Source organism: Rhinatrema bivittatum, chromosome 4, assembly GCF_901001135.1.
Source record: "Rhinatrema bivittatum chromosome 4, aRhiBiv1.1, whole genome shotgun sequence".
In the NCBI taxonomy this organism is placed as follows: Eukaryota; Metazoa; Chordata; class Amphibia; order Gymnophiona; family Rhinatrematidae; genus Rhinatrema; species Rhinatrema bivittatum.
In genome coordinates, this window is record NC_042618.1 from 177107380 (window position 1) to 177118729 (window position 11350).

The window sequence follows — 11350 nt, forward strand, 5'->3', positions numbered from 1 at the left end:
CATGATGTCATCAGAATGTTGCAATTAGATTAGGGAGTACCAATTAATCATCTCATTCAGACCATTAGGGGCTACAGCTTTCAATCGGAAAATCCAAAAATGTTCCCGTCTGTTTAAGACCGACTGATGAGCTCCACCTCTCGTAGAGACATCAATTGTTTCCAAAATAGTCCACCTAGTCACCATGAGTCTTGATACAACTTTTGTGTATCAAGCAACCGTGTTTGAATTTTTCGTTTAGTGCGTCCAACGTAAATTATATCACACGGGCACTGTAAAACATATATACTACATTGCTGGAATTGCAATTTGTGAATTTCTTTAAAATAATTCTTTGTTTCGAACCCAGATGCAGCCAGACCGATCCCCTCAGACCCAACTCGCACATATCACAGGCGCCACAAGGGCTGTTCCCTGGAACTTGTTCCTGGAACCCTTCTTCTATTATTGGTTTCAAACAAGCCCTTACTACTTTGTCTCGTATGTTTGAATTCCTATAAACGGGCACTATTTGCAAACAGAGATCTTTTGTTGGGGTACAAAACCTCCCGTGCAAATAATGATTTGACATGTGTTACACTACAGTAATAAATTATGGAACATAATTGAGATCCTACGTAGACATTGGGATATGTTTTCCCTCCACACAGACTTTGAAAGAGCACCTTTAATAGCATTGGCGAGGAATTCAAACATACGAGACAAAGTAGTAAGGGCCCATGTGATATGATTTATGTTGGACGCACTAAACGAAAAATTCGAACACTGTTGCTTGAACACAAAAGTTGTATCAAGACTCAGAAATTGACAGTTCCATTGGTGACACATTGTGTGGAAAAAGGTAATCAATTTTGTGATTTTAGGTGGACTATTTTGGAAACAATTGTTGTCTCTACGAGAGGTGGAGATCATCAGTCAGTCTTAAACAGACGGGAACATGTTTGGATTTTCCGATTGAAAGCTGTAGCCCCTAATGGTCTGAATGAGATGATTAAATGGTACTCCCTAATCTAATCTCAATATTCTGATTACATCTGCTGTACGTTTAAAAGGAAGGGTCTGAGACGCCATGTTTAAAGGTCTATCAAAGAGGTACTAGCAAAAGGATGTGTTCGGGAAGTTGACGTTACCTGGGTTGGAGAGCGTTTTTGAAAGTTTTTGGAGAACCCACTGAAGCAGAGTGGTGATCGAAACATGGCCGTGTCGGGGTCGTGATCAATATGGACACTTGAGATAAGTTGTGAAAGTTTTCTGGCTCTCTTGATGTTGCTTGAAATTAAGAATTTGTGGTAACAACCCGACAGGAGACCTTCATGGTGATGGGACTTAATTTTTTAAAGAAATTATAAAAATAAAAAAAATGAAGTATTGAAATTATTAAAAAATTAAAAGTGGACCAAAAGGACAACGCAGCTTGTTCACTTTACCAAGTTGTATCCATGAAGGTCCAACAAACCTTATAGTGATCCTAATTGCAAATTGAAAAAAATTACGGTACTACTGGGGAATATTGTGGTGTATTATGGAGTCTTGTTTTTTCCCCAGACTACTGAGTTATTGGGGCTTGTTTTGTATACAATTGTCTTCCCATTCTGAGTCTCTCATTCTGGTGAGGCATATGTAGCATCTTAGATCTCCGCTCAGGTTTTCTGGCTCCATCTTGGGATCTGAATTGGTTTGTCCTCCTTGGTGAGAATATAGTTAGTTCCTGTTCTTTAGACTGCTTGCTTTAAAGACTGTCTTCCTAGAGTCTATTGTTCTGTTTGGTCGATTTGGGAGTTGCTAGTGCTGTCTTGCAGAAAGCCTTTCTTTTTGATTATGAAGGATAGAGTCCAAATCCCTTCGCTAGCATTTTGCCAAAGGTGGTTTCGGATTTTCTTACTCTTGTTCAGTAAGTAGCTAGATTGCGAGGAGTGCAAACTTTTTCGTCCTTTGAATGTCCTGATACTTCCTTTGCAATATCTTAAGGCCACTAGTTCTTTCAGGAAGTCAGGTTATTTGTTCTGTACATAAAGTGCAGAAAGATGAGGCAGCTACCATAGCTATGGTGGCACTTGGTTTAAAGAAGTAATTACAGCAGCTTATGTGGGCTCCAGTATTCTTTGCTAGACAGGTTCAGGCTCATTCCACATGAGTTCAGGTTACATCCTGGGCAAAATTGCATTTAATATCTTCTTTGGAGATTTGTTAGGCAGCAAATTGAACTTCATTGCATACTCTTTCTAGCTTGACTGCGTAGATGTCTGGGCATGTGATGAGGCTGGGGCAGTGTCCTGCCCTATTAGGGAGTAGCTCTGGACTGGTCTGACTGAACAAAGAGGAAGGAGAAATTACTTCTTACTTGATAATTTCCTTTCCTTGAATACAGTCAGACCAGGCTAGGACCCTCCCATTGCTTCCTTAGCATCCGTATCTTTTCATTCACTGTCTGCCTTGCTCCTGATATTCTACAGCTCGATTAGGGACATAACTGAAGAAGATGTATTTCTATTTTTTGGTGCAGGTGAGTGGTAATTTTTCAAGTTATTTGTTGGAACCTTCTTTCATGGCTGCTTCCTTATTCTTCTGGAAGTCTACTGGTAAAAAAACAAAATTGTAGGTGGTGATATGGTTGGTGTAAACTAATAGTGATCTCAGTTAGCTTGTTACAGGAATACTGGTAGGCTGGTACCATCATGGATGTATATAAAAGGTGACCTTATCAAGCCTGCTGAACTCAGTTTCCATCTACTGGTCTAACCCACATGTCTGGACTGATCTGACTGTATTTAAGGAAAATAAATTATTAGGTAAGTAATTTCATCTTCTCCTTTAAAGTAGAGTTATGAAGGAGGCCTGTGGGGTCTCAAAAATTCATCTACTGCAGTATCTGCCAAGATTTTGGTTATTTTCTCCTCTTACTGATCTTGTTCTGTATTCCCTCTTTCTTAGCTTTTATCCAACGCTGTTTATTTCTCAGGATTTTTTTTTTTTTTTTTTGTAACGATGGCCAAGCATACTATGGCATTGTTATTCCAAGTCTTTTTGGCTCCTCGTATGGCATTCTTAATGTGGGGCCATAGGGCAGGTTTCTCATAGAGCAGGTTCTGCAAGATGATCAGAGCAAAGGAGGCAGAGTTTTCAAGCATTTCTATTACCAAAAAAAATAAATAGATACTAATATGAGAAGCTCATTTAATGTATTTTTTTTTGTTTGCTCTGACAAAAATGCATTGTTTGACATTGTTTCAGGAGTACAATTTAGTTTTAGAAAAATAATTTAAAATTACTTCTGGATAAATGGGCAAATTTCACCAGAACTGCCCACCTTGGCCTCCAGCCCTGTTCTCTCCTGCCTGGTTTTCCTAAATATGGGGGGGGGGGGGGATTTCTAAACCTAGAATTTAGTTTTTTACTTTTGCTAATAAACTTTTAATGTTCTAAAGGGCCTACCAGTACCACTCTTATAAAAATAGGACTATAAGATTGGTTTCCCACACTGTTTTTGTGTTAGCCCTTCAAAACAGAGCAGAGATTCATTGATTGTAGGTCACAGGGTGGGAGTGGGGATGCACAGATTTGAACCTGAAACCCTCTGGTAGAGACCATAGGGCTTTACACACCTAGCGATAAAGGCTTCTTACTGAATATTGACCTTCAACACAACCTATAATTTGCGATACAATGCAAACTTAACACATTTAAACAGTGTTTATATATTTCATACGGTACAACTTGAACAGCTTGTACCTCGTAGATATGGCAGACACTTCTGTTAGTGTTCTTGTTTAAACCAAGAGAAGTAGGCACAGACCCAAAGTTGATTCTGGCCACCATCCAGCAGTGCAATGTCTTAAACATTTTCTTTTCTTTTTTTTTTTCTTAGCAATAACAGAAAATAAGAACGCAGAGCGCATTTACAGTGCTCTCCTACCTGAGATATACCACTAGAAGTCTTTCAGAATGGCAGCTATATGTCTTTTGGCAAAATCACTACCTTTTAGCCCGGTTGGCAATTTTTGTTTCCTGCTGTGTCTGTTGAACATCTGACGAGGGGCTGTCTCACCAATGCTGGGTGCAGATCGACGGTGTGGGGAAGGAGAATGGGGAGTATATTTCAGCAGTCATAGAAGAAGGTAGCATGAGGTGTAATTTACATCTAATCCATTGGTTCTCATCCCACTCCTCAGGTCCCGCCTGGTCAGTTTGCTTTTCAAGGTATTCACAATGAAGAGCTGTGAAAGAGATTTGCATACAGTGGGGGCAGGTAAAAGTAGTGCTTCACTTGCAGAAATGGCCCTTCAGATAACTGTGTGACCGATAGCACACCTAAAATTATGGGCATGTACAATGTATATGCATATTTCTATGCACATAGTGGGTAATTTTCAAAAGGATTTACACACTTAGACTGGGTTTTATGCACGTAAATGGGCTTTTGAAAATTGCTACAATATATGGTATTTTTATGCCTGTAAATCCTTTTTGAAAATTACCCCCATAAAGAAGAGGTATTGCAGGGGGTGGAGTCTGGGTGGGACTGGGACTTAAGTGCATACTTTCTGATTTTTAAAAAGCATAAATTCTCTCGGCAAAACTATGCACACCAAATAGCAGTTTTAATTGGGTGAATGTGGTTTTGCTGGCTTAACTTTAAAGTGGGCTTATGCATGCTTTGAAAATTGGTGTAATTTAAGAGCATATTTGCCAGATAATTTATGTACAATGTTACACAGCTACTCCTAAATAACTGGATTAGCTAATCATTCCAAGGCCGAAATTCAGGACTTATCCGGCTAAGTGCTGGTTGCTGAATATCTGGCTCCATTCAGCAGCCACCACTTATCTGGATAAGCATCCAGATAAGTGGTGGGCAGGAAATGGGTGGATCGGGGAGGAGCACTTATCTGGTTAACTTAGCCAGAGAAGTGCAGATATTCGGACCTATCTGGTTAAGTTAATCAGTAAGTTAAACCTGCTCTGTAGCAGGTCTAAAGTTAGGCAGATAGTACTTTTCTCAGAGGACAAGCACGATGGTAGTCCTCACACATGGGTAACATCATCAAATGGAGCCCCGATGCAGAAAACTGATGTCAAAGTTTCTAGAACTTTGACTCTGCATATTGAGCATGCCTATCATGTCCTATACCACATGTCCATGGAGGGGCGCGCGCAGAGCCCCGGGACTCGCGTAAGTCCCGGGGTTTTCCGAGGGGGGCGTGTCGGGGGCGGGGCCGAGCGGCGTGCCATTTTCGGGGCGGGACGCGGCGTTTCAGGGGCGGGCCTGGGGGCGTGGTTTCGGCCCGGGGCAGTCCGGGGGCGTGTATTGAGATAATTGAAATCTCTCCTTATCATAGTGTTGTGCAGGGTAAAAAAATGTTTCCTTTTTTTGTTTTGTGTTTTTGGGTATTTTCTCCCCACAAATTTCATTTTGTTTAATTTTTTTTTTTTTAACTAAAGAGACAAAACAAAGGCCTCCCAAAACCTCCGATTCCTCCCACCTGGAAAAATGTCAGGGCCAGGATCCTCCCTGACCACACTCACCAGGTCTGGGGGGGGGGGGGGGGGATCCACTAGCAAGATCTAGGCCCAAGCCGAAGCCTTTGTCTTGCGTAGGGCTAGGACTAGGCTCTATGCAAGGACGAGGAAGGGTCCCAATGCCTGGGCCTCAGCCTAGGCCATAGCCCAGACCCAGGCCAGACGCCAGGGCCTGGTCCAGAGGCTGGATCCCAATGCCTGGACCTCAGTCCAGGTCTGGAAGCTAGGTCCTGATGCCGGGGCCTTGGGTCAGGTGCAGGCCCAGAGGTCAGAGACCAGGCCTCAGAGTCTTCCTCCTCCTCCTTTCTTCTTTCTTCAAATGATGTCATCTGCTGTGGATGCGTCGGCGTAAATAAACTCTGGTGCACCCTCCTCAGCAAACAGTGACATTTCAAGAAGAAAGAAGACAAACAGGAAGACTCAGGGGACCTCTGGACCTGGACCTGCCCCTGGGCTGAGGTGTTAGGGGCCGGGCCCAGGTGTCCGGCCCATTCTTAGGCCAGGGCCTGGGCGTCAGGACCCAGTCTCTGGCATAGGCTGAGGCCCAGGTGTTGAGAACCCTGCCTCCGGGCTGGGCCCCAGCATTGGTCCTGGGCCTGAGCCAAGGCATCACAACAAAGTCTCCATACCGGGCCCCTGTATCTGGTGTGGGTCCAGGTTTTGGTCTAGGCTGAGGCATTAGGACCTGGTGTCCGGACCAGACCCTGGTATCTGGCTTGGGTCTGGGTTCTGCTCTTGGCCGAGACCCAGGCATCGGGATACAGTCTTCATCATCCGATCCCCTGACAGATCATGTAAGTGGCTGTCTGGAAATATCCCAACCCCCGGTGAAATGTTTTGGGCCTGGGCGTTTGCTTGGGTCTCAGCCAAGGCCCCAGTTTTGTGCTTTGGAGTAAGCCTCAGCCCCTGCATCGGGCTGTGGCCTATGCTTAGACAAGGCTTTGGCCTCGGACCTAGATGTAAGTCCGAATGGAGACTTTTTGTTTGTTTTTCACGAACGAAACAAATAGAATTCTTTTAATTCAGGGTGTCCCTTAACTTTGTTTTGGGTCCCCATGAAAGAAACAAATTGGCCTTATTCGTTTTGTTTTTCAGATTCAGTTTATCTGAATGCACATCCCTATTGCCTAATCTTTTCCTAATTTCTATTAGCATTTCACTGGTTTTCTCTTCATCTTAGCCAGGTAGACAGTAGCATATCCCCACAGCTATGCTTTTCCCTATCGCATAGAGAGTTTCTATGCATAGAGATTCCACACTGCATTTTGTTGTCTGTTGGGCTTTTATCCTATTTGATATTATACCATCTGTAACATAGAGTGCTACCCCGCCACCAATTTGACCTGGCTTATCATTTCAGTGTTGTTTGTACCCTTGTATCACAGTTGCCACCAGTTCTCTGGTTCAGCGACATATATTCTAATTATCCAATCTTATTCTTTAGACTTCTGATATTTGCATATCGACATTTAAAGTATAGTTTTTAATTGTATTCACAATCTGCCTAATAGTTGAAATGGATAGTTTAGAATCATTTTTCGTTCTCTGCTCTTTATTTAAATGCACCTGAGATACTTTTGCCTTTATCACAATTTCTCTTTTGAGATATTCTAACTTCCCCATTATGCCAGTATCCTTTTGAAAATACCTCACTCCAAACCGTATCCTCTTGAGTGACGACTGGCTTTCCCCCATAATTTAGTTTAAAAGCTACTCTCTCTCTATTTTAAATGTTAGCACCAGCAGCCTAGTTGAACCCCAGTTAGGATAGGCTCCCCCTTCCCCAGAATGTTGCCCAGTTCCTAACAAACCTAAAGACCTCTTCCCTACACAATTGCCTCATTCATGCATCGAGACTCTGGAGCACGGCCTGTGCCTGATGGTCCTGTGTGTGGAACAGGGAGCATTTTTACCCTGAAGGTTCAGGATTTCAGCTTTCTACTTTTAAAAATCCTAATTCTGGCTTCCAGAACCAACTTCCCCACATGTAAAACCAGTCGGCGTCTTCCCAGCACTGTCTAAAAATCCTATCTCCATGGAGGGAGAAGTCCATTACCTGCTATTAAGTTCACCTAGAGACTAGCCACTGCCATTAGCAATGGTAACATGAAATAGACTTAGTTTTTGGGTACTTGCCAGGTTCTTGTGACCTGAATTGGCCACTGTTGGAAGCAGAATGCTGGGCTTGATGGACCCTTGGTCTGACCCAGTATGGCATTTTCTTATGTTCTTACATGAGGTCTGCCACCTTTGCACCAAGCAGGCTAGTTACCAAGCGATCCTCATAGCCACCAGTCATCTAGCCATCTATATTCCTAAGGATCGCATCACCAACTACAACGGCGGTCATCCTAACCCTTCCCACCTAGGCACATGCCCTTGGAAACACATCCTCGGTATGAGATTAGTCCATCACCAGGCGGGTAGGTCATAATTACAAGATCACTTCCTGCCAGGTGATGCTCTCCTTCCAGATAACCCTTCTCCTCCATGGCAGAACAGGGGCTGCCAGACTGGAGGTGGATCTGTTTTACTATGTCCCTAAAGGGTCTTCCCTATATACCTTTGTCTGCCACCCTAGCCTCCAGAGATCGGACTCATCTCTGAGTCTTAGTGCACACATATAATTCAATTGTAGGGATTCTTGAATGCTCGCTTATTAAAATGCTATCCTTTTTAATATTTTGTATTTCTAGTACAAATGAGTCTTTTAGTGTAACCAGTTCAGTCCTTTTGTTTATTTCACAATTTTTAATATTAAATATTATGAAAGGCACCAGCGAGTCTGGATATTATATAGGCATTATATATCATCACCTGAACTCATTAGTCGGTCACTGGGTCATGGGGCAGGAGTGGGGGAGTTTCTCATGCCAGAGAAACCACAGTCTACTTATGATGGTCTCAAAATGTCACCAAAAGAAAAATGTCCTTGTGTGCTGCCTGGTTTCTATTCTCAGACCCAGTTTCAAAATTCCGGTCATGAGATGTATTTTTTTCCAAGCAGGAGATTCTTTGCACATTGACTGGGGGCAAAAAAAAAAAAAATCTTCCTGTGTCAGTCCCAAGGATCCTCTTAATCTTTCTTTCCTCTTATTTTTGTCTTTCGCCATCCTTGTATTAGGATTTCAGATTGTTTTAAGCCAATTACACCTTCATATGAATCATAAATCTCTCCAGCTCTGCACAGAGAGAATGAAAAAGGGGTCTTAAAAGCAGACCATTTAAAAATGGGGAGACTTTCAAAGACAATAAATCATCAGTGTGTGTGTGTGGAATTAAAAGGATGAGGAACCTGTTTCTCCCAAGTTATATTTCAAAAACTTAATAAATGGAAGACTATATTATTTAGGTAAGTGTTTAAGCCTTATAGGATTCTTCTGTGCCGTTAGCATTTGTTCTTTTTCTCCTGTGTCAGTAGACATATACAAAAAACAATTAACATGGGAAAGTTGGGAGGACTCTGATTTATGTGTAAATTTTGTTCCTGATAATACAGTTGACAGCCAGTCAGTATTAGTGCCTTTTACTGCAGTGAGATGCTAGTTTCTGAAAAGACAAAAACTTGGAATCCAACCAGACTAAAATTTAGTTATATATGCTTTTCTATCTTGCAGGTGACTGGGATGTTAAAGTGTGTATGGAAGGCTATAATTTTTCCCTTTGGATAAAGGAAGAGAAAGAGGACGAGGTACCTGATAAACTTGAACAAGCCAGGGAGCAGGTGAAAAAGATGAGCCGGGCTACCAAACTGATCATAGCTACTGAGACAAAGCTTCAAGAAATGATGTACTCTGTACTTCAGAATAAGAGCCAGATGAGCGAGAGGGTAAAGCAGGCAAATCCAGAGTATCTGGACCAAGTGCGACTGGAAGGAAACCTGGAGGACAATTTTCAGAAACTAAACCAGGTCAAGAAGCTATCCAGACTATATGAAGAAGAGGCCAAATGTGTGCTTAAAGAAGTGGCTGAGCTAGCTGGAGTAAGCCTTTGAAGAGCTCCTAGCAGTGGTCTGACTTGTCGGATGAAAAGTTACTGCACCTGGTGGCACTATCTTACGGAATACCTGGGCATAGAAGTGACTTGGCAGTCCTTGACTTCTCCCCCTCACTAGAAATGAAACATGTTAAGTAGATATGGTTTTTTTTGGAGCTCCTCTACTAGTCAGTCTGTGCAACAGTGCAAGAAGAGCTGCAGAAGTAGATGACAAGTAGAAGGTATTTGGGAAAAATGTTGGGAGTGAAATAGTCGTAGGACTCCAGAGTTAAGAAGATGATCAGACTCGGCCACTGTTGTAGAAAAATGCAGAAATAGCGAAATAGTGTACCATGGGAACATGTTTATCAACTCAGTAACAGGTCCAGGTGATTTATCTATCATTGTGAGCATGTTCTTGATGATTTGCCGTGATCAGCAAATATTTTATAATCAAGCATTGACCTTACACATTGACCTTACACGTCTGAATGAAACAAATTCCATCATACAGAGTAAAATGGTTATATGGAATGAAACAACCATTGTCTTAAATCAGAGCCCTATTATCAAAGAATTTTCACTCGTATCTAGCAAACTTTAGAAAATGGGGCTCTTTTTGGTCAGTATGTGAATTTAAGATTACACTTGTAAGTTAGAAAGCTTTGATTAGATCATGTTTTAAATTATGAATTTCCACTTAGAGCAGTTTGATCTGTAACCTATTCCTTTATGCTTAGGGTAATGAATATAATATTTTTCTTAAGCATCAAGACATGATATAAAAATATGAGGCGCTGTCAGTCTTTGTGCATTCTAGAGAAACCCCACTCGTCTTCCATCCACAGGAAAAACAGATGAAAATCTGTACAGCTTTCTTCTCGTTGAGGATTAAAGAATGAGTTTTAGGAGTTTTCGGGAAGGATAAAACTGTTTACTTTAAACCTTTTTCCTAACCTTTATCTAAAACTGGTTTCTACTCTTGAAAATGACTTTTTTTTTTAAAGACAATTTGGAGTCATCTCTGTCGCATTCTGATTTCCAACCTGCCTGCATCGGATTGTGGCAAAGACCAGCGTTGACAGCATCCATCCCCCACTTTACATAGATGTGTAAATGATGGGAGGAGTTGGGTGGAAGAACTCTCCAGAAACATTCAAAGCTGCTTTCGGCGCAAGAATGAAATACAGGCCCAAATGAAAAAGGGGAGTCTTCCATGATCATTTGTGATTATGACTGACAACTCTATTATCAAAACTGTGCCGTGCAAGTAATGTGGCTGTTGATGAGGCTGGAGGCCTTGCATTGCAAACTTCTCTCTCCAAATGGTGAACTTTTGAGAGATCCTTCTGCAATGATTCATCCTCCTGCTGTAAGAAAAAGAACCTTTTCATGGAAAAATCTCATTTCTTATAGACATGTCTTTACTGGCAGTGCCCTTTAAAAAAAAAAAAAAAGTCAATCTTTACAGCAGTCACTTTTAAAAATAGTTTGGATGCCATGTATTTGTCACTGCTGGGAAGAGGGAAAACCATCACATCTGTCTTAGAATTACAACCCTCCTCTGTGTATGAAAAAATAAATACTCCAAGTCAGGTTGCTACTGTATTTTATTGCATGTGAGCTCCAGCCTGATTTTTTTTTACCTTGACATAGAGTCCTGGGTATTAATAAGGGTTTGTGGCAGATTTTTGGATGCATTTCTTTAAATCTAAAATGTTAGGAATTAGAATGCTGGCAGTGGGAGTCCTCATTGACTGAGCACAACAGAAAATGGTCAGGGGATAACCACTGCATTCAACAATCTACAAATTCTTCGTATCAAAATAAAATCAAACTTGGGTCCCTATTCTGAGAA

General features: G+C 41.8%; 1 protein-coding gene across 8 annotated transcripts in view; it reads left to right on the plus strand.

Moving 5' to 3' along the window:
• LOC115090335 overlaps nucleotides 1-11091 on the plus strand; it is a 47885-nt gene extending 36794 nt beyond the window's left edge. For all 8 annotated transcript variants that reach the window (XM_029599278.1, XM_029599274.1, XM_029599277.1 and 5 more), the window contains one exon: nucleotides 9135-11091. In XM_029599278.1, coding sequence (XP_029455138.1) covers nucleotides 9135-9511 — 377 coding nt within the window. In that variant the 3' untranslated portion in view covers nucleotides 9512-11091. The remainder of the gene's footprint in view (nucleotides 1-9134) is intronic.
• The last annotated feature ends 259 nt before the right edge of the window (nucleotides 11092-11350 follow it).